This window comes from Orycteropus afer, unplaced genomic scaffold, assembly GCF_000298275.1.
Source record: "Orycteropus afer afer isolate SDZICR_OR568_19922 unplaced genomic scaffold, OryAfe1.0 scaffold00011, whole genome shotgun sequence".
In the NCBI taxonomy this organism is placed as follows: Eukaryota; Metazoa; Chordata; class Mammalia; order Tubulidentata; family Orycteropodidae; genus Orycteropus; species Orycteropus afer.
This window is the reverse complement of record NW_006921598.1, coordinates 19739023-19763350: the sequence shown is the minus strand read 5'-3', so window position 1 is coordinate 19763350 and position 24328 is coordinate 19739023. Positions and strand designations below refer to the sequence as shown.

The following is a 24328-nucleotide window of genomic DNA, read 5'->3' as shown; positions in this document are numbered from 1 at the left end:
ATTAATACAAGGATACTCATATATTCTCATATATATATATATATATATATTCTCATATATATATATATATAACATGTTAACAGCTCTCTTGTTCTGCCACAGGGTAAAGCAAGATAAAAAATAAGACAGCGTTAAATGGAAGAAGCTTCCTTTGCCTTGCCCAGCTCCCAAGAAAGGACTTCATCTGTAAAAGGAGTACAGAGCAGAAATTCTATTCCCTGTTGGATCCTTTCCAGGGTGCTAGTCTTTCACTGAGCTTCAGTTTCTTCATTTTTCTACCATTCACAACAGTGATTTATATTTAATGAGATTATATCTATGTATTTTGTAATTTATATTGGCTTTACCTTTCCTTTCCACTCAGAAAGACAATAGCATTATTTTATGTCCTTAAGAATGGTAGATGGGATTATGAAAAAAAAAAAAAAATCACTGAATAACTTGCTCCTCCAGTAAAAGTGGCAAAGAAATCACCCTGATAAAATCTGTGCATATATTTTAGGACAGATCATAGACCACCAGAAAATCCCTGGATGTTTTATACATTCCTTTTTCATAGTTTTTATGCATCAAGAAGTATATAGTGAAAAGTGAAAAATAGCTATTCTAGATGCAACAGATAATTTAGACCCAAGAATACTATTGGATCTCATCCAAGCTAGTTCTAAGCTTAGAATTTTCTTAAGTTCCATCTTAGTCATATTATCAAGCATGTACACAAATCACAACATGAAATAGGAAAACATAATTACTTCCTTTGCTTTTGTCAAACAGGTGAGTAACAACAGAAAATTCTTGCTAGAAATACACAGAAAAAAATTTTCATAGTAGCTAATATGTCTTCTTTGGCATTAAGACACATTTGTTTTATAACCTTAATACAGTCATGTTTTTACTCTTTATAAAAATCAAGTTTCCCAGTAAAAACAGGGTACTCACCATACTAATCTTTGAATTCCATCAATAAAAATGTAGCTATAATATACACACCAATTTTTTTTTTTTTTTTTTTTTTAGAACAGTCTTCACTATACATTTTAGTCATTGGAGTGAGTAATTGCTCAAAAAACAGCACTGCTTAAACTGTGATATAATTTGGTAGTCAACATTCTTGTTTTCCAGTAAAAAGCAGATTTCATAAATGGAAACATTGGCTGCTTGAGGTTTCATCCATCAAAAGAACATTTCTGAGCAGCTTCTGAGCAAACATTTCTTAACAGGTTGATCACAGATCTGGGTTATTCACTCCACATAATGGCACTGCCAGACACAATCATGTTAGCTCCTGCCTCTGCACATTTATGGACAGTGTCAGGACCTACTCCACCATTGACCTCTATGTCCAAGGACAGGAACTGGGTCCTCAACCAGTAAACCTTTGGCATCATGTCATCTATGAATTTCTGCCCTCCAAACCCAGGTTCCACTGTCATAACCAAGGCCATATCTATCTGATTAGCCCATGGTGCCAAATACTCAACTGTAGTTCCCGGTTTGATGGCAAGACCAACTTTCATCCCATTCTCCCGAATGTCTTTGATCAAAGCCCCTGGGTTCTCAGTAGCCTCAAGATGAAAGGTGTATTGATTGGCCCCTGATACAGCTATTGGCTTTACCCACTGTTCCAGCCTGGACACCATCATGTGCATGTCAAAGAAAGGGTCCTGGCCTAGCTGCTTTCAGAGGCTTTCTACCACAGGGTGACCAAAGGTGATGTTGGGAACAAAATGCCGGTCCATTACATCCAGGTGCAGATAATCAGCCCTGGAGTCCAGCATCTGGAGGCACTCAGCCCCTAAATTGGCCAGATCGCTGTTGAGGATGGATGGGCCAATCTTGCAGCCGGATACCATAGTGCTGGTTCCTAAGGGCTAAACTACCTCACCAGTTCCCCCCATCAACATTTTTTAAGGTTATGGAAAAACCAATCACTAACTTTATGAGGAAAAGATAGAGAGACCTTGGATAAGTAAAGCACTATTGAAAAAGAAGAACAAAGTAGGAGGTCTCACACTACTGGATCTCAAAACCTACTATACAACCACAGTAGTCAAAACTGCCTGTTACTGGTAAAATGACAGACACATAGACCAATGGGATAGAATTGAGAACCCAGAAGTAGATCCATAGACCTATGGCCAGCTGATCTTTGACAAAGGGCCAAAATCCATTAAATGGGGAAGAGAATGTTTGTTTAATAAATGATGCTAGTAAAACTGGATATCCATTTGCAGAAAAATGAAACAAGATCTGTACCTCACACCATGCACAAAACTAACTCCAGGTGGATCAAAGACTTAAATGTGAAACCTAAAACTATAGAGTTCCTCAAGGAAAAACTAGGAGCAAACTTAGGGACCCTAATATATGGCATAGGAGCTCTGGTAGCATAGTGCCTAAGGCACTTGGCTGCTAACCAGAAGGCTGGCGGTTCAAACCCAACAGCCATTCCTCAGAAGGAAGGTTGGACATTCCTACTTCTGTAGTGATACTGCCTCGGAAACCCAAGGAGGGGTCACTATGAGTCGGGGCCGACTCGATGGCAAATAACAACAACAACAACAACAATATATGGCATAAATAGATATCAAGCATAACCCAAAATGCACAAACAGCAGAAGAGAAACTAGATGAATGGGGCCTTCTAAAGATTAAATTTTTATGTACTTCCAAAGACTTCTCCAAAAGAGTCAAAAGAGGACCTACAGATTGGGCAAACCTATTTGGCAATGACATATCTGACAAGGGAATTATCTCTAGAATTTATAGAAAACTCCAACACCTCAATAACAAAAAGATAAATAATCCAATTAAAAATAGGGAGAAGACATGAATAGACACTTCACCGAGGAGTACATTCAGGCAAACATATGAAGAAATGCTCATGATCATTAACCATTGTTGTTGTTGTTATGTGCTGTCGAGTTGGACCCAACTCATAGTGACCCCTCCTTGGGTTTCCAAGGCAGTATCACTATGGAAGTAGATTGCCCCATCTTCCTTCTGAGGAGTGGCTGGTAGGTTTGAACCGTCAGCCTTCTGGTTATCAGTCAATTGCCTTAGGCACTATGCTACCAGAGCTCTTTCATTAGCCATTAGAGAGATGAAAATCAGAACAATGAGATACCATCCTACCCCAGCACTAGTAGCAAAGTTCAAAAAGACAGAAAATAACAAATGCTGGTGAGGATGTGGAGAGATTGGGACTTTCATACCCTGCTGGTGGGACTGTAAAATGGTACAACCACTGTGAAAAGCAGTATGGTGATTCCTTAAAAAGTTAGAATTAGAAATACCATTTGACCCAGCCATTTCATTGCTAAATATATATCCTAAAGAAGTGAGAGTTATGACAAGAACAGATATATGCACATCCATGTTCATACTATTTACAAAAGCCAAAGATGGAAACAACCTAGGTGTCCATCAACTGAGGCATGGATAACCAAACTAAGGTACATGCACAAAATGGAATACTCCAGAATTCTGAAGAATAACCTAGAATCTGCAAAACACCGCATAACATAGATGAATTTGGAGGACATTATGCTGAGTGAAATAAGTCAATCACAGAAGGACAAATATTGTATTAGTCCATTATTGTAAAAGTCGAGGAATGGTTTATATATGGAAGGAAATTTTCTTTGTTGCTTACCGGGGTGGGAGGAGAGGGGAGGGAACACTGTTAGATAAGTAGAGATAAGTACTGATTTGGGTGAAAAGGAGGGCAATGTACCAAATGTTAGTTATCAATATGGTGACACTGAGGAAGAAGAAGACATAGAGAGGTAAATGGGAAGTGCAGACAACAAAGATGAATACATACAGTACTGCACTGTCAGTGAAGGCAAACATGGGTATATGGGTGGATAGAAGGGTGGACACGCTGAACTATTAGGTATGTCTATGAAGTAAGAGTGTACCCAAGACCTTGTATAGTGTTGGCAGACAATGGTCCTATAAGTGTATTTGTATGATCTGTAAGAATTCCCAGGTGTATAGTAGAGCAGACAGGGAACAAGTTTGTAGTCACTTCTTAGTCACAGTCAGCTACCCAGAGTGACCAAGTAGTTGAACCGGTGAGCTCAGGACCATAGTCACAGGGAACATCAAACTCAATTGGCATAACATACTACACAAAACATTGTTCTACCTCCTACTTTGGCAAGTAGTGACTGAGATCTTAAAAGTTTGCAAGCAGCCACCTAGATGCAATGATGGGTCTCTCCTGATCCACAGCAAAGAAAAATGAAAAAAAAAAAAAAAGATTCATGGAAGCAATTAGTTCTAGTGACTGGTACACTATGTAATCCACAGCCTATATGACTATGAAACCAGAAGAACTAGATGGTGCCCGGCTACCACCGTCAACCACTCAGAGGGAGATCTATGTAGGAAATCCTGGATAGAGAGGGAGAACAATGTGGAATAAAACTCAAAAATAATTTGGGAGAAAAAAAAAGAAGGGAGACAAGGTTTGCTGGTTTGAAAGAGTCTGGTGGAACCACTGGGTCTATGGCCCCTAGCTGCCCTTCAGGTTTGGAATTGAACCCACACTATGGTGTCCAACCAAACAAAAGCAGGCATATGAGTTGAACATTTACCTAAGGTAGATACACTCCTTGGAGAGATCAATCATGGGAGAAAGTATGGCTGTTTATGCACAGGGAGACAGCTCAGGAGGCAGGAGTGCATGGAGGGATGGACACAGGGAAGAGGTAACTACCAGGAGGAAGTGGCAAGGGAGCTGTTGCATTGTGGTAGATTGTAGTCAATGTCATGAGACAAAGTGTATGTGAACTGTTGTATGGAAAGTGAATTTGCTCTGTAAATTTTCACCCAAATCACAATTAAAAATAATAATAATAATAATGTGGATAGTCCATTCCTCCTCCTTAAAAAAAAAAAAAAAAAGAAGAAGAAGTGAGAATGGCCAGCTTTCCTCTCACAAAATATGATCAATTTTCATAAGGTACCAGTCCCTAGACAGGGATCAAGGATGTCATGTTTGACAAAGTCCAGGGTCAGCACAAAAGAGAAAGATCTTCAATGAGATGGATTGACACAGCAGCTGCAATGGCGGGCTGAAGCAAAGCAAAGATTGTGAGGATGGCACAGAGCTAAGCAGTTTCATTCTTTTGTTCATATAGCCGCTATGAGTTGGCACTGACTCAAAGGCACCTAACAACAAATGGTGCTACTCCAGGTGGGTGGGCTAAGAAGACAGGGCTCCCTCACAGCATAGCTCCCAATCAGTGTTACCATATCTCATCAGAAAAGCAGGCCACCAGCAGTTACCACCACTTCCAACTCCTAGTTGAAGACACTAAATGTCTGGTGAGTATAACAGGCAGGTCAGAGACTTTTTCTATACCAGCTCCTAGATATAGAGCAAAGTCTCTGCTCCAGGCATTCAAGAATAATGGGAGCTGGGAGTTCCAGCAATATGGTGGAATAGGCAGAAAAGCTACACAGACCCTCTGCAACAAAGCAATGAGAAACCAGTTGAAACCGATACAGAAGACAATCCTGGAACACTGAGCTTTGAATGGAAGGATAAAGAAGTGGATTAAATACCAACTAGTAAGAATCTGAATGAAACAGTGAGTAAGGAGACAAATGGAGCAATGGACTGCCAGCTTTTCTAGGGGCACAGCCATTTTGAATATGTGCAAGTGGCATTCTTACCTAGACCGACATAAAGGTAGGCTCTGCTTGTCGAGGACAGCAAAGGCAACTCCACTGGAGGCTGATGACTAGAAAGGTGAAATATTCCTCTGGTTACTTTTATATCTCACCCTCTTAGTTGACAGACATGTGGCCATCCCCTGCCTCCACACACCTTCTTGACCAGTAGAAATTCCACCCCAGTCTATGCCCTGACAGAACCTGTGTGCCATGCCCAGACCCCCACAGATTTGTGTTTGTTTTAAAATTATTCTTTTCATCTTCCTTCTTTCTTCCTTGTCCTTTTTCCTCTTTCTCATCTCTCATTTTTCCCCCTCTTCTCTTTTCCCAGTTCCCTTCTTTTTTCTTTCTTTTCATTCTTCTCATACCTTGTTTTTCCTTTTACAGCTTTCCAATTTTTTTCTTTACTCTTTTTACCTTTGCTCTTTTCTCTCATTACTCCTTCCCCAGATATCATGGCTTTATTTTTTCCTCTCTTTTTATCATTATCTTCCTTTTATACTTTTTAAAATATATTTTGAAGATTTTTCTTCTCATTTATTGCTTTTTATTTATTTATTTATTTATTTTTGCAATTGTTCCTGTTTGTTTATGGGCTTAGAATTTTTGTTCTCTTGTTTTTATTTTTTTATATTTTTTGTCTAACAGTGTGGGAAACAACAGCTGTTCCCACACAAACCAACAATAACTGCACCTCCTGTAGCCCCACCCACTGAGTGAAGACCACCGAATGCTTTTGTACCAACTGACCAAAGACAGTTGGTAGTCAACACCAAGTCAATTCACCTTCAACTACTCTTTATGAACAACTAGCAGATATCTGTGCATACCCTCACATTCTCTGTCAAACCCACCAGACAGGAGACAGGTGCCTAAATGCTAACAATTAGTGAATAGAGGACTACAGTCCTTGCTTACACAGATACATCAAAACAAAATAAGAGAAAACAAAAATATTGCATGAATCACACCAACATACAACCACAAATTAAACATAAATTCAACAACACCACAATATCTCAGAGACAACAGACCATGACAGTTCAAAGGAAAAAGCAAGTGAAAGTAATAGAAATAAGGGATCAGGATATGAACCAAGAAAAGACCCGTGAGGAAGATGCAACATTGGAACTCCCTGATAAGGAATTCAAAATAATTATATTTGGGTACCTTTGACAGATTTAGAGATAGATCAAGGAAAACACTGACAAATTTAAGGAAAGCACAGACAAAACTCTAGAAAAATTTAACAACAAAACAAGAACAAATTCACAAAATAAAAATTAGAAATAATACAAAACAACAAATAGAAATCCAGAAGATTAATACTAAGGTTTGAGAAATATATAACATTTTGAATGGACAAAGGAGTAGAATCAAATCAATGGAAGGCAGAATTAATGAGATTGAAGACAAATACCTCAATACTACTTTGTTAAAGGATCAATCAGACAAAAGATCAATTTTCTTTAAATATGTGGAAAGAGCAATCACTAATTTTATATGGAAAGGAAAGAGACCTCAGATAAGTAAACCACTATTGAAGAAGAAGAAAGTAGGAGGTCTCACATTCCCAGATTTCAAAACCTACTACACAGTCACAGTTGTCAAAATAGCCTGGTATTTGGTACAATGACAGACCCATAAACCAGTGGAGCAGAACTGAGAACCCAGAAATAGATCTATCAACCTATGGTTAGCTGATCTTTGACAAAGGGCCAAAATCCATTAAATGAAGAAAAGAAAGTCTTTTTCACAAATGCTGCTGGTGTTAATGGATATCTACTTGCAGAAAAATGAAACAAGATGCATACCTCACACCATACACAAAAACTAACTCTAGATGACTAAAGACTTAAATGTGAAACTGAAATATAAAGGTCATCAAAGAAAAAATAGGGGCAAATGTAGTGGCTCTAATTTATGGCATACATAGACTATCAAGCATTACCCAAGATGCACAAACAGTAGAAGATAAACTAGGTAATTGGGACCTTCTAAAAATTATATTCTTATGTGAATCAAAAGACTTCTTCAAGAGAGTAAAAAGAGAACCTACAGAATGGGAAACAAAATATTCAGCAATGACATATCGGACAAAGGACTTAGCTCTAAAATGTATAGAAAACTCCAACACCTCACCATCAAAAATACAAACAATCCAATCAAAAAATGAGTAAAAGATATGAACAGATACTTCACCAAAGAACACATTCAGGCAGCCAACAAACACATGAAGAAATGCTTGTGATCATTAGCAATTACCAAAACCAAACTCACTGCCGTTGTGTCAATTCGACTCATAGCAACCCCTCCTTGGGTTTCTGAGGTGGTATCTCTATGGAAGTAGATAAGCAGGTCTGAACCTCCAGCCTTCTGGTTAGCAAACAAATGCCTTAGGAAGTATGCCACCAGAGCTCCTTAGAGAGACACAAATCAAAAACAACCATGAGATGCCATTTCACCCCAGCATTGATATCAAAGTTCACCAAAACAGAAAATGACAAAGGCTGGTGAGGGTGTGGAGAGATTGGGACTCATACACTGCTGGTGGGACTGTAAAATGATATAACCAATGTGGAGATCAGTATGGCAATTCCTTAAAAAGTTGGATATAGAAACACCATTTGTTCTACCAATCCCATTACTAGGTATATATCCTAAAGAAGTGAGAAGCAGGACACAAACACATATATTCACACCCATGTTCATCGCAGCACTATTCACAATAGCAAAGAGATGGAAACAACCTAAGTGCCCATCAACTGAGGAATGGATAAACTAACTGTGGTACACACGCACAATGAAATACTATGTAACCCTAAAGAATAATATAGAATCTGCAAAACACCACATAAGGTGGATGAACTTGTAGGATATTATGCTGAGTGAAATAAGTCAATCACAGAAAGACAAATACTATATTAGTCTGTTATTTTAAAAATCAAAGAAAGGTTTATACACGGAAGGAAACTCTTTGTTGGTTACCAGGGATGCGAGGGGAGGGGAGGGAAAATTCCTAAATAGGTTGGGGGGAAAATACACACACATACACATGTACACACACATACCCCAAATGTTATTAGTGCTTACCAGAAGTAGGAGGGAGTAGAAAAGGGAAAGCTGTTGTTTGCAGAGTATTAGGTCTATAGTGTTGGAATATTTTGGAAAAGGATAGCAAAAATGATGGCACAACATGAAAAATGTCATCAATATCCCTGAGGTGGAAATATGGATGCTGTTATGTTGGTGAATGTCTTGTTGTGTATGTTTTCACCACAATGAAAATAATAATAAGAAAAAAAGGAATAATGGTACCCTAAGAGCCTTTGTCCAAGCATAACCATAGGGCATGAGTAGCAAACTAAGAATGGCGAAGACTTTTAAAACAGCCAACACCCACACTAGTGGCTCTGACAGATTATCAAGGGAGAGAGTCAGTCCATAAGAAGAGAGAGTTCCAAGTTCTCCCCAAAGGAACTGACTTTATTTGAAATAAGGTCTGAGAAAGTTCACATCTAAGGGTGCTCTCAGAACAAAATCTTTTTAAAATTGAAAACAATGACACAAGCCATAGACCAGGTAGTTTACCCGAGAGAACTATGATATGAGACAACTAAGAACACTTTCAGAGTCAAAACAAATCTCAAAGGTTGTCTTCAAAAACTATCCATGCTCAAATTTAATTGGAGCTGACTTCTGAGAAATTTATGCCCCAGGGCACTGTCAAAATGAAGAGAACAATCAGCCAGTGAGCCTATAATTAGTAGGGCCTATCTCTCTTCTCTTACTTTTCCTTCATATTTTATCTGAGAGTATTGTCGTCTACCAATCTTTCTACCAAACTGGAAATCAACATGTCATTCTTGATCCATCCGTTTCCATTGTTGCTCACATCTAAATCTAGTTAATTCTACTCTTGTCTTTCCCCAAAGCCATTGCTTTGGTTAAGGTCACCATCATTTCTGACTTGTACTTTTGCAAAAGTCTCCTAAGTAGTCTTATGTATAATTTACCCATAATTTAATTTTCTTTTCACACTGAAATATGTAAAGCATTCTGAAAAACACATATACTCAAGATATGTTACTGCTTAAAAATATCTGCTGGTTCCTTGATGCAAGCTAGGTTGACCATATAATGTAATGCTCAGGACAGTCAGACTTCTCTTTAGAGAGTTGATTAGAAATTGGGATGAGATAATGGTATAAAGGAGTATGGTGGCATAGTGGGTAAGTCATCTGGCTGCTAACCAGAAGGTCAATGATTCAAACACACCAGATGCTCCACAGGAGGAAGATGAGACACTCTACTTTCATAAAGATTTACAGCCTTGGAAACGCAATGGGGGTCTCCATGAGTCAGAATCAACTTAATGACAGTATGTTTGGTTTTCTTTGGTGATGGTATATACTGAGCCTGTCTTGGGAAATCTGTGATATGCAATGATCTTAATTTGCCTAATTGCATATGCAAGGACATTAGCAATCTAGCCCCAATATTACCTCCTGGTAGTCACTCTTATTCAGGACTGTCTACATAATGTGGGAATCAGTGTATAATGAAAATGTGAAGCCCCCTGTTCAAAACTTAAGAATTTTAATGTGGCAACACATGGCACTGAACCTATTACAGGACATTGTGACTTTACAAGTTGCACACCCACAAAGAAAGTTTTGCCCCACCACCCAGAATCATACATTCCTACCAGTTAGAAATTATCAATATTTTAGATATGCAAGACTATTTAATAATTAAGGATCTCTGTATACTCTCTTCTATATTATCAAAGTTTTTTTCCTTGTTTCTTCTTCTATGTTAAATAACACACAAGATACAACTGAAATGACACCTTTTGAATCAAACCTTAAATCAAATAAAATACTTCTTGAGTAAAAATGTTTCCCTACCAAACAATTATTCTGTTCTTCCTCTGTTGTCATATTATGTTATTTATGAATTACAATATTTAACAAGTTAGAGCATAATATATTACTTTTAATTATATTTTCATAGTACATGTTTCTTAACGTTTCTTTTAGCATTTTTGTTGTAATTATTTTAAAGTGTCTGTCTCACACTCCCAAGATCTGACCATCTCTGTGTCTACTTCTATTGACTCTTTCCTTTATTGACTGTGTACTTTAGTGTGTTTTACAATTGTTTATTGTTTGTGAGATATTTTGTATGAAAGAATAGGAGAGAATAATGGGAATAATTAACTTACAGAAAGTCATGCCACTTCTTTTGTTTGGATATTAGAGTTGAAGGCTGTGTCAGTAAGATATGTAGTTGAGCTAGCCTGGCTTTAATAACACAGTTTTAGTTGTACTGAATTCACCATTGGCTTCACATGTTTTGATGGAAGTATCAAGACTTTCCCTTTAGCAGACTTTTCCTAAAGCATTGGTGAGATTTAGACGTTATCATTGTGCTTTATAACTGAGCCATTACCTCCTTGTACCATGAACTGTTTTTTGGCTACCAGCTCTTTGATTCACTGGGAAGGAGTTTTTAGTCTCCACTGTTACTTCTGATTTTCAATTCTGGAGATTTCTTCTCATCATCCTTCTCATTCTCCAGGCTTAGGAGAGTAGCTGCCTTACATGCTATGAAAAGCTAGATGTCTCAGAATTGTTTCTCCTGGCTGTGTGTCTCAGCTTTCCTACCCATTACTCTCCTCCTCTGCAGTGGGCTGCTGTCTAATACTTCAGGAAGTGCTGGATGTCTCAGAGGGCATTCGTCTTAGCTACTCTGCCTTGCCTTCAGCCTTTTGGCAAAGTAACCTCAAGCTAAACGAGGATCTGTAGGAAAGATTTGGTGTGTGGTTGCAGATTTGCTCTGTGTCTTATGCTCCTTAGAAATCTAATCTCAAGCCAGCCCACGCATAGCCATTAAAAGTTCATTAAAAGTTTAACTGGTTCCTTCTCCTCTGCTGCTGTGTCAGAAATGAGAACAGCTGTGGAACTCTTTTCTCCTATGAGAGGCTGGTCATTTTCAGGAAATTAGTGTATCTAGGTTTCATTGAATCCTCAACTCTAAAGGATTTTTTTTTAAACTATGTTTTTTTTTTTTAAGGTTATCCAGCTTCCTTAGGGTTTTAGGATGAAAGCTATGAGTTCTTGTGCCTTTCTGTGTCCTAACTGGAAGTCTCATATAATCTTTTTATAATTCATTAGCTATATATTTGAAGTTTGGGATGTGAAATATTTATCAAACAATTAAGTGTTATCTTCCATACTAAATGCTTTATTGTACAATCACTTTCTTAAGTTATTTTTTTTCTTTTAGTTTAATAATTTAATGATGATAAAATACTATGTTAATTAAAGTGAATAGATTTTCTAATTCTTTAATAAGAATTATATTTAAGTTGATAAGTCATATGGTAATGCCATACTTATTCTACTGCCTTTCTCACCACCCTGTCAGAAAATATAGGTATCTGAACACTTTCTTCTAGATGTACTGCTTTTTATAAATGGGACTAGAGTTTTAATAAAGAGAACTAAGTGGAGAAGGAAAAAAAAGATTGCATAATGTCTTTTCTTTTTTTCCCCATCTCCAAATGCCTCATGCTATTTATTTATGGATAGAATAATTCTCCTTTTATCTCTTGTAATCTTCTTATAACCATAACACTCAGAAACCATTCAAAGAAAAAGAAATATATTCCCTTGCAGGGTGCAAAAAAAGTGGCAAATTAGCTTCAGGGCTTCATGAACAACACATAAATATACAGATATAAGATTATCATGTGGACATCTTGATAGTACTCTTGTGTAGTTTTCACTCTATTACCAATACTCCAATAAATTCCCAACTGTTCAGCCTATTACTAAAAGATCTGCAAAATTTCATACTAACCTACCCTTCTAGCCTTATCCCATATTCCACATCCCCCATATATTCTGATTATATTAACACATTTATTTTTTGCTACACATGGAAATAAGGCATCATAAGGGTAGAAGAAATACAAGCCAGTGTAGGATAACAGACCAAACCAGTTGTCATCAAGTCCATCCTGACTCATGGTGACCTCATGTGTGTTGGAGCAGAACTGTGCTCCAGAGTGTTTTCAATGGCTGATTTTTTGGAAGTATACTGACAGGCCTTTCTTCTGAGGCACCTGTGGGACTTGAACCTCCCATTTTCAGTTAGCAGCTGAGCATGTTAACCACTTGCACGACCTAAAGATTCCAAGATAACAAAGATTTGAATAATTTTTACAACTTTTACAAGTCCCCAAACATAGCTAGATCTCACATCATTAATTTTTAATCTATATTATAAACAGTTTGGAATAGAGGATATGAAAATTCTCTTCATAGACTAACATTTTTTAAATTAAGTGGATTTTTATTTTCTGTTCCAATTTTTAGTTAGTTCATCTAAGCTATTGAAATAGTCCAGATAAAAGGAGCTGACATTTTTATTTCTTTCATACTGTTACCTTGTGTAAGAATTATACTGGCCAAAGATAGTCTCAATTGCTAAATATGCCTTGAAACCACTGGAATATTCAATAATTAAATTTAGAAATCTAAACTTTTTTAAACTAAATGCCATATGAGATTTAAGTTTATTCTTGGTTATGATGTCAGTAAACTGCAACTAAAGCTTTCTTCAGCAAGCAATCTGGGTCATTTGCATATCACAAGTTGTTAATGAGTCTCCAATCCTGATACCATGATCTTCTTCATATAGTCCAGCTTCTCAGACTGTTTGCTCATCATGGAGATTGAGTAAGTATGGTGAAAGGATACAACCCTGAGGCACTCCCTTCTTGATTTAAAACCATGCAGTATTCTCTTATTCTGTTCAAATGACTGTCTCTTGGTCTATGTAGAGGTTCCTCATGAGCACAATTAAGGGTTCTAAAATTTCCATTCTTTGCAATCTTAATCATTATACAGATGATGCAAACTTGCTTGCTGAAAGTAAGAAGATTTGAAACCCTATGAAGATCAAAGACTACAGTCTTTGGTATGGATTATACCTCAACATAGAGGAAACAAAAATCCTCACAGCTGGACCAGTAAAAAGCATCATGATAAATGGAGAAAAGATTGACATTGTCAAGGATTTTATTTTACTTGAATCCACAATCAATCCACATGGAAGTGGTAGTCAAGAAATCAAGTAATGTATTGCACTGGTCAAATCTGCTGCAAAAGACCTCTTTAAAGTATCAAAGAGGAAAAATGTGACTCTGAAGACTAAGGTGCACCTGATCCAAGCCACACTATTTTAAATCCCTTCATATGCATGGGAAAGAAAGCTGGGCAATGAATGAGGAAGCCCTAAGAAGAAATTGGTGCCTTTAAATCATGGTGTTGGCAAAGAATATTGAATATATCATGGACTGCCAGAAGAATGAATGTATCTATCTTGGAAGAAGTACACCTGGAATGTTCTTTAGAAGTGATACAGCCCATACTTTGCCTCTTGTTCTTTAGTCATGTTATCAGAAAGGAACAGTCTCTGGAGAAGGATATCATGTTCGGTAAGATAGAGGGTCTGTGAAAAGTGGAAGACGCTCAATGAGATGGATTGACACAGTGGCTATAACAATGAGCTCAAGCACAGCAACAATTATGGGGATGGTGCAGAACCAGAAAGTGTTTGTCCCATTGTACATCGGATCTCTAAGTTAGAACCTACTGTGCTCCCATTGTACTCTGAGCATCTGAGTAAGAACCTACTCCACGGCACCTAACCAAATATATATATATATAATTTAGGTTCTTAAGCTCAGTTGAGCTTTTAAAGTAAAGCCCTGAAGAGGAGGCCTAACTTTACTTATTTAGTTATTAGAACATTTGGTTCACGATACCACCTGGAATTGAGGACTTTTCAACATATTTCCATATTTAGGGACTGAATACAATATTTCCAGAACTTTCTCATACTCCAGTCTCACTAAGAAAGTAGCTAGACCATTTGTCAACAAAGGAGAGCATTTTCTGCTGAGGTAATTCACTAACCAGATGCTTAGATGGTCATCTCACGCCAGGGTGCATTTTGCAGCCAGAGACTACACCTTCTATTTCAGGTTTTATGACAAGTCTTCTATGTATTCAGAGCCACTCCAGACACTGACATTGGTGAGAGACTGTTTTTCTCAAAATAATATATCTGGACTTGTTCATCTCAACACAGTTTACCTACTTCATCTAAATATTAATATGCTAGAGCTTTCCTCTTTGGAGTCTTTTCTCTTAACATCACTTATTCCCCAAATTAAAATTGAATTTCTTCAGTTAAATTCTGTGATAAAAATTTGGAAATAAACAAATTTTTTTCTTATAATTTAGCTGGATGTAGAACTGAATAAGGCCTATAACATAATTTTTCCTTGATAAGTTGATATAAACTTTTGCACTGGATTCTTCTGGTGCTTTGTCTGTCATAATAATGTCAAGTTACTGAATAACCTACTCAGTTGAATCATTGATTGATGACCAAAAAAAAAAAAAAAGTCAAATCATATTTCTTGAACATTTATTATTCAGTAACAAAACCATAGTCAGAGAAGCAAAAGCATAAAAAACAAAACAAAACAAAAAAAAACACACCACCATCGAGTCAATACTGACTTATTAAAAACAAACAAACAACAACAACAAAAAAACCTCCCTGCCATCAAGTCAAATCTGACTCATAGCTTCCACTCCTTGGGTTTCCCAGGTGGTATCCCCACAGAAGTAGATTGCCCAGTCTTCCTTCCAAAGAGTGGCTGGTGGGTTTGAAGCACCAACCTTCTGGTTAGCAGTCAAATGGCTTAGGCACTACACCATGAGTGGTCCAAGGCTGTAAATCTTTGTGGAAGAAAATTGCCTCATTTTTCTCCTGTGGAGCAGCTGGTGGGTTTGAACAACCCATCTTCTGGTTAGCAGTAAAATGCTTTACCCACTATGCCACCAATGATCCTTATCAGCATAAATAAGATCTCAGATAAAAAATGATCTCAGCATTTTCATCAGAAGAAAAATAAATAAAAATGGAATTCTTATTTTTAAGTGAGGGCCTACAAAATGTATACTATAGTTCTGCAATTAAATTTAACCCATTTTGTGACATAGAAGGTATTGTCCAGTTTTTATGAATAATAAAAGAAGGTACAGAAACACCCCACTCCTTGCCCAGATCAGTCAGCCAGGCTTGTCATACTTCAAAGCTCTATACTATTTTTTTTTATTATTATTATATGTTTGGTGAAAGTTTACATAACAAATTAGGCTTCCATTTAACAATTTCTATACATATTATTCAGTGATATTGCTGACACTTTTTACAATGTGTCAGCATTCTCATTACTTCCGTTCTGATTGCTCTGTTTCCGTTAATCTAGCTTCTGTGCTTTATATTAAATATTGACTGTTTGATCAATATTTAATATAAAGCACAGAAGATCGATACTCACGTGTGATATTGTTTATTTTATACTCCATTTCATTCTGTTTTGTTTTTTTTTTTCCTCTTTTAAGAAAACTTCTTTGACTTCTCCCTCTAAAAAAAAAAGAAAAGAAAACTCACTGCGGTGGAGGCGATTGGACTCATTGTGACCTCTCCTTGAGTTTCTAAGGCCATATCTCTATGGAAGTAGATTGCCCGATCTTCCTTCTGAGGAGGAGCTGGTGGGTTTGAACCACCAGCCTTCTGGTTACTAGTCAAACGTCTTAGGCACTATGCCACCAGAATTCCTTGACTTCTCCCTAAGTCACTTTTTCTCCCTTAAATTTTTTTTTCTATTATTATGAAAAATGCCCTCACTTTTTTTGAGAATTGGAGGAGGAGCACTCAAAAAGTATCCAAAACCAAAAAAACAAACTCACTGCCATCCAGTCTGATAGGACTCAAAGTGGCCCCTCCTTGGGATCTGAGGCGGTATCACTAAGGAAGCAGATTGCCCAACCTTCCTTTCTAGAGAAAAAAATTAAAAAAAAAAAAAAAAGTTTCCTTGTGAAACCTAAAATGTCTGTCCTTGATATTAGTTAACTTTTACTTTTTTTTAATTTTTTGCTATTGGAGTGAAAGTTTACAGAACAAATTACTTTTCCGTTCAACAGTTTATACATTTTTCATTTCATGACATGAGTTATAATCTTCTCAATATCAGTTTAACTTTTAAATATACTGTAAGTCAAATATTTTACTCTTTTTTGAAAAGAGAAATGGTAGAAACAATTTATTTGATTTACATTATGTTTAAAAGTTAACTGATGTTGAGGTGATTGCAACTCATGTCACAAAATTAAAAAAAAAGTATAAATGGTAAAACTTTATGCAAAAATTATGTTACTGTATGAAGTGTATGCAGTTTTAATTTAAATACAACAACAGCAACAAAGATATAACAGATAAAGAAGTGAGATGTTTACTCTTATTTTCTGCAAGATTTTGTGCAAACCTTTTTTTTTTTAAGCAAAGAAAGGTAAGACCAAGGTTCAATATGTGTATCTAAACTAAAACGGCAAGGAATAGTAATAGAATTTTAACTATCTTAGCTATCTAATTTATGGGATTAGTGTAAAAATAAATTGAATTTATTCTATTTTGAGTTATAGACAAGTACACTAGATCAATTTTGCTGATTGTATGTTTATGTGTTTATATTTGGATTCAGTCTTATTTATCTTTGCATTTGGAAATGAATCTTAATAAAATTAGGAGCTGGGCAGAGGAGAAAAAGAGTTTCAGTTGTTAAGAATCTTTCAAATTCATGATTGCTGTAAGGATTTATTTATCTTATGGAAGTTATGGGCAGGTGTAGAAATGAGAACAAGAAAAATCTACTTTTGTCCACCTGAAGTCATAACAAGTTCATCTTCTAAAAGTTAGAAACAAAATGACCTAAAGAGTGGATTAAATAAAACTTTAGAACTTTCAGATACGCTAGACTGCCCCCCCCCATAATGGAATATAGCAGCATAGTATTTCAGGTCTTTTTACAACCTGGATGCACCCTTATTTTAAGCTGTGCTGTAAACCTGGAAGTCCTCCAGAGCTGGGCACAAAGTTTTACTTGGCGGTGAGGGAAGCATGATGATAGATCATTATTCTTTTAGGTGCCACTTATATTAACATCAGTGCTATCATTATTCACTAAGTGGTGAGTAAGAAGAGTCATTTCGGCAACTCATCCTACATAGCCAGGCATTTGGGAATGGCTCACTGTCAACAAGAAAACAAAGGTGTATTGAAAACACAGAGAGTAAAAATGTGTAACTGTGGAAATAAAGCCAATTGTCCCTATATGTCTCCTCAATTACTCAATACCTAAAAATAGAAATTGTATCTTTTGATTCATAACTACTAAAAATTGCACCTTTATGCCTTAGGCATTGTGCCACCAGAACTCCTTAAAAAATTGTAGGTATAATATAGAATATCCACTAAGCTTTGGCCTGGTATACAACTCATTCTGTGTAAAGGATATAGAAATTGAAGTATTTGTGTTAAGTGATTTCAATATTTGCTGTATCTACATAGCAAATTATATCCTACTGCTTGATTTCTTTGTTGTTGTTAGGAACCGTCGAGTTGGCTCTGACTTATAACAAACCTACATACAACAGAACAAAACACTACCCAGTTGTGCTCATCCTCACAATTCTTGCCATAATTAAACCCATTGTTGTAGCCACTGTGTCAATCCATCCTGTTGTTTTCAGTGAGCCTCTAGTTTATCAAGCATGCTATCTGTTCTGGTTACCTAGTACCTCTCTGACAAGAATATACCACAAATGGGATGGCCTTAACCAACAGGAGTTTATTCTTACAATTTGGAGGCTTTAAGTTCAAGTTCAAAATGCCAGGCTCTAGGGCTGTGTGAAAGCCCCTCAACCTTGGGGACCAGCTCTGCCTCCTGCTCTTGGCCCCCTGCAACTAGAGGTATTTCCTCACTCAGACAGCTGCTGGCTGCTGAGGCTGAGAAGCCCCAAGGTTGACAAGTCAAAAGTCACAGTCCCAGTGTTACCAAACCACACAGCAGGCCATTAACTTAAGTCCATTGTAAGTCCCAAGGTCAGCAGAGTATACAGGCTGCTGAGCATCAACATGGCTACACACAGGGTCCAAGCATGCCATAGGCTAGAGACCATTCTCAAAGCTTCTCCTTATATACAAGAAGCAGACCACATACCCAAAGGCAGCTACTCAGCTTCTCCCAGTAGATTCCACCATGGAGTTGATTACCAGTCTAATCATGGGGAATACTACATCTAGCTGCCCAGCCACTCAACCAGGCCTAGCCAAGTTGACACACAAACATAACCACCACAATATCCTTCTCTGGGGGACTGTCCCTTCTGACAACATGACCAAAGAAGGTAAGATGAAGTCTGGCCATTCTTGCTTCCAAGGACTATTTAGGCTGCACTTCTTCCAGGACAGATTTGTTCATTCTTCTGGCAGGCAGTCTATGGTATTTTCAGTATTTTTTGCCAACATGACAATTAAAAGGTATCAATTCTTTTTAAGATTTCCTTATTCATTGTTCAGCTTTCACATTCATATGAGGTGATTGAAAATACCATGGCTTGCATTTGGCACACCGTAGTCTTCAAAATGACATCTTTGCTTCTTAACACTTTAAAGAGGTGTTTTGCAGTAGATTTGGCCAGTGCAATACAATGTATGATTTCTTGACTGTTTCTTCCATGGGTGTTGGTCATGGATCCACGTAAAATTAAATCCCTGACAACTTCAATCTTTTCTCCATTTATCACGAAGTTGCTTATGGGTCCAGTTGTGAGGATTTTTGTTTTCTTTATGTTGAGGGCCAATCCATACTGAAGACTGTAGTTTTTGATCTTCATCAGTAAGTGCTTTAAGTTCTCTTAACTTTTGGTAAGCAAGATTGTGTTATCTGCATATTACAGGTTGTTGATGAGTCTTCCTCCAATCCTGAGGCAGCATTCTTCCTCATATAGTTCAGATTCTCAGATTATTTGCTCAGCATACAGCTTGAATAAGTATGGAGAAAATATACAGACTTGATGCACACCTTTCCTTATTGTAATTATGCACTATCCCTTTGTACTATTTGAATGACTGGCTCTTGGTCTATGTACAGTTTCCTCCTGAGCACAATTAAGTGTTCTGGAATTCCCATTCTTTGCAAGGTTATCCATAATTTGTTATGATTCAATAATTGAATGTCTTTGCATAGTCAATAAAATTTCTCGAACATCATTAATATCACACACAAGTAATATTTGGCTGAAGATAATTCAAAAATGGTTGCAGCAGTATATTGAGAGGGAACTTGGCAGAAATTCAAGCTGGATTCAGAATGAGGGGTATTATTGCTGATGTCAGATGGATCTTTGTTGAAAGCAAAGAATACCAGAAAGATGTTTACTTGTGCTTTATTGACTATGCAAAGCATTTGATTGTGTGGATCATAACTTGATTTTTTAGAAAGATAAATTTAAAATAAACATATATACAAATGAGTGTTTTATGTTAGTTAGGAGACTAATACCATCTATTTTTCTCTAAAAGAAAGGAAAAAGTGGCAGATGAAAAGTTCTTTGTAGTAACAATTTATATCCATTCTGAAAATCAATTGTAGCTTCTCTCTAACTTTGACTCTAGTTTTGGTTATCAATTAATCAATAAGTTTTGAACAAAGAAAAACAAACCTTACATAAGATTTAGTTTTATAAAGGAAAATATTGAATTTTTCAATTTGGGTGTTAGTTTATCTCCTTTATTCAAACATATATTTAATAGCTAAAAGGGAAAAAAAAATATATTTTACATAGAAATGGGTGGAGTTGAAAATAATAATTTTGTGAGGAGCAAATTCACTAAAATAACTTTGAAAAGCATCAAGTAATCTATCATTTACCTTACATAAAAATCTAGATTTTTTTAATCATTAAAAATGCCAAAATTATATGTCTTTCCTGATTTCTTTTGAGTTTGTATAAAATACTGTCTCAACTTTAGCAGTCATAAAGAGTCAGGTGATACTGTGGTTCCTAATATTGGTTGTTCATCCCCATTTATCTAGGCCTTTTTAAAGCTACCAATGTTCAGGCTGTCCCTCAACAAATTGAGTCAGAACTTCTAATTCAAGCATCAGAATTTCCTATAATGCTACAGTGCTTCTCTCTTTAAGGCAGGATAGAAAAGCATCATTGTCTTTCAACAACATAAGCAAAATGATTTGTACAACAGACTGAGTTCCCATATTTTTTCAGATAAATGAGGAACTCTTCTATCCTTAGCCAATAACAACAGTTGACTATTTTTCATTTAAATTGGGAAGCTATTTAATTACCTATATTTATATGGTTGAAATTCAATAAATAAACTGCTGCATATTTAAGTAGCTCCTCCCACAGTGTATATAAGGGTTGAAAAATACATTAATTTATTCAACAAAACTTTTGTGAGTTTAATGATTACATACCAGGAATCATTCCCAGATGGAACTATGAGACTGAATTGAAGCAATTCAAGTAATTTGTAGCATTAATATGTGTTTGATTCAACATGTATAATTATAGACCAAACATTAGTCTAGACTCTGGGCATCCTTCAGAAAACAAAACAAAAATTCCTGCATTCTGGAGCTTATTTTCCAGGAAAAACAACAGAAAATAAAAATCAGTTAAAATATAAAACAATATATAAAAAAAGAAAAAGAAACCCAACGAAAGAGGATAGAGAGTAGAAAAGGAGGTGACTATAGTGTTAAATATGATGGTGGGGAAAGCCTGTTGAGAACGTGGTATTTAAATAAAGACCTGAAGGTGGGGAGGTGTAAACCACATGATTATTTGGAAGAGATCTCCAGGCAGAGGAAAAAGCAAATGCAAACATACAGAGCTAAGAGCTTGTCTAGGGAGTTCAGCAAAGGACAGGGAAGCCAGCCAGTATGGTGGAACAGAGGGAGAGGGTGAGTAGTTTAAAGTGAGGTTGGAGAGTTGACAGTGGCCATATGATGCAGGGCTTTGACAGGACTTGAGTTTTATCTGAATGAGCTGGGGAAACAATGCAGTGTTCCAGGTAGAGGATTGATAACACCTGACTTTCCTTTTAAGTGAATCATTGCAGCTACTGTGCTGAGGATTGACTGAAGGGAACAGTTATGGAAGGAGGAGACCAGTTAGACTATTCCAAAGTTCCAGGAGAGATATGCCTTTTTGTAGAAGATATCTTAAAAGTAGAAAGAAAGAGGTGTATGACTGACTTTGCCAGAGTCCAAAGATGACTTCATAGAGGTTTCATTTGTTATGTGAGCCTTCAAATAATGAGTACAAATAGACCATATGGAGAAGTAAAGGACATTGCTCCAAAGGGAAACAATAAACAGAAGCATAAAGTACCATTGTCCATTTAGTATTTTTTGTGCACTACATTATAGAATGCATGGTACAGGTGATAGAACTAGACCTGGAAGTGGAGAGTGCATGTATATTCTGAAAGAAGACCTTGTGTGATGTGGTAAGTAGTCTTGACTTTATCATACATGCAGTGAGGGTTTATCGAGGCTATTTTAGCAATGATGAAACAACAGACTTACTTTTTTAAAATGATGAACATCAAACAATGTGGAAGAAAGATTACAATAAACAACAATTGGAAACAGACACTGATTAAAAGGTTCTCACCATGGTCACAGTCTAGTTGAGAACATAAATGGGTATTTGCAATTTTAGCAAGAGCAATTGCAATTATGTGTGCAGAATGCAATGGAAATGGAGGGAAATGGGAAAAAAAAAAAAAAAAAAAAAAACACTGAATAGAAACATCAGTAATGGCTTCATGAAGGAAGTAATCCTTATGATGGATCTTGAAAAATTAGTTGAATTTTTCACCAACACATATTGAAAAGGAATTCCAGTCAGAGGGAGACACTGTAAACTCAAGGATGTAAAAGTACAGTTGGAGGATAGGGAATAAAAGAAAGCAACGAGAACAGAAAGCAAGAAGAATGAGACCAAGGGATTTGGACATTGTTTTATAGCCAATAAAAATCTAGTGAAAAATATAAGTGTTATCATAGTCTAATTAGATCTATATTTTAATAATGTGTTTTATAACAGTGGGCTGTGTTATTTGGAATTTTCTGAGACTACAAGGAAGAAGACTAGACAGTAGATTATTGAAATAGTCCAAAACCAAGATAAAGTATTGTGTCAGACAAGAAGTAGTTGTACAAAGTAGAGAATGAATCCAAGAGACATTTCAGAGACTACCTCTATTGGATTTGGTCATAAATTATATGTAGGAAAGTAGGGAAAATGAAAGAATTTATATGATTAGTGGGTTTCTGTCTTAGACCTCAAAGTTGACAGATATACTTTTATCAATGTGAGAAGTAAGGAAGAATTAATAAGTTAGAAGATAGGGGTAAAAACAAAATTAGTTTGATTCTGAACTCACCAAATTATGAAATGGATTTCCTAAATGTGAATGTCTCACACTGAAACCAAACCAAACTCAATGCCATTAAATTGGATCCGATTCATAGAAACCCATTCTTGGGTTTAGTACCCCTATGGAAGTAGATTGTCCGATCTTCCTTTTGAGGAGTGGCTGATGGGTCTGAACCACCATCCTTTTGGTTAGTAGTCAAATGCCTTAGGCACTATGCTACCAGAGCTCCAAATGTCTCACAAGCAAATGATAATATATACTAAGAGCTCAGTACTCAATTGTGAGATGCAATATTTAAATGAAATGTAATTAGACAAACCTAACTTGTCACTCTTGTCATATGCTCCAGCTCTTCATAGGAGTTTTTAACTTATATTGCAAATTATTCATATATTGGTCAGCTTTCTAGCATTCTGTCTCGTAGTCCAGCGCCATTTGCCTTTGGTTAAATTTAAAAACACTTATTTCATTTTGATAAATGTTTAACTACTTTCCCCAACTTAGAAAATTTTCAATCTGGATGTAATCATAGAAAATGTGACACATAAAAAAGGGAGTTATGGTGCAAAATCAATTCAGTCATGGGCCTGAGAAATAGACAGGTATATTTGTCCATTCCTGGAACAGAGATAACTACTTATCTGTTACAATTCTAATGATGTTGATAGCTGCTTTGCAAGGTGAATGGAAACAAAATGTGCCCTAAGTTTTTCATTAGGATAAAATATAATTCTATTTAATCTATGTAATAATCATTATGCAAATAAAGGGGAGCTCTGGTGGCTTAGTGCCTAAGGCATTGGACAGCAAACCAGAAGGTTGGTGGTTCAAACCCACCAGACACTCCATGGAAGAAAGATCAGACAATCTACCTCCGTGAAGATTTACCACCTCAGAAACCCAAAGAGGGGCGCTATGAGTCAGAATCAACTCAGTGGCAGTGAGTTTTTTTTTTTTTAAATAATCCACAGAAATTATATAATTATTGTGATTTATAAAATCCCATTAAAAGAAACTCCATGAAAATTTGTAGCATAAATTAAAGCTTTCTAACAAAAAGTTCCTTACTCTTAAAAGCTACTAAGAAAAAGATATTGATATTTCTTGTGGGTCATAAAAAAGATTCATAATAGTTGCCTAGTTTGAAAATCTTTGACTTATGGAATTAGTAAAAGGATCTCGTAAATTCTGTATGAGATTATGTTACATATTTATAGAATTCTGTCTTAATATAAAG

At 36.4% G+C, this 24328-nt stretch overlaps 1 protein-coding gene across 1 annotated transcript; it reads right to left on the bottom strand.

The window, feature by feature from the left end:
• Positions 1-1238: 1238 nt before the first annotated feature.
• On the bottom strand, positions 1239-1853 carry LOC103206134 (ribulose-phosphate 3-epimerase-like). The gene is given in 1 exon segment (XM_042782306.1): positions 1239-1853. A coding segment is annotated over 1 exon segment (615 nt).
• Between the last annotated feature and the right edge of the window lie 22475 nt (positions 1854-24328).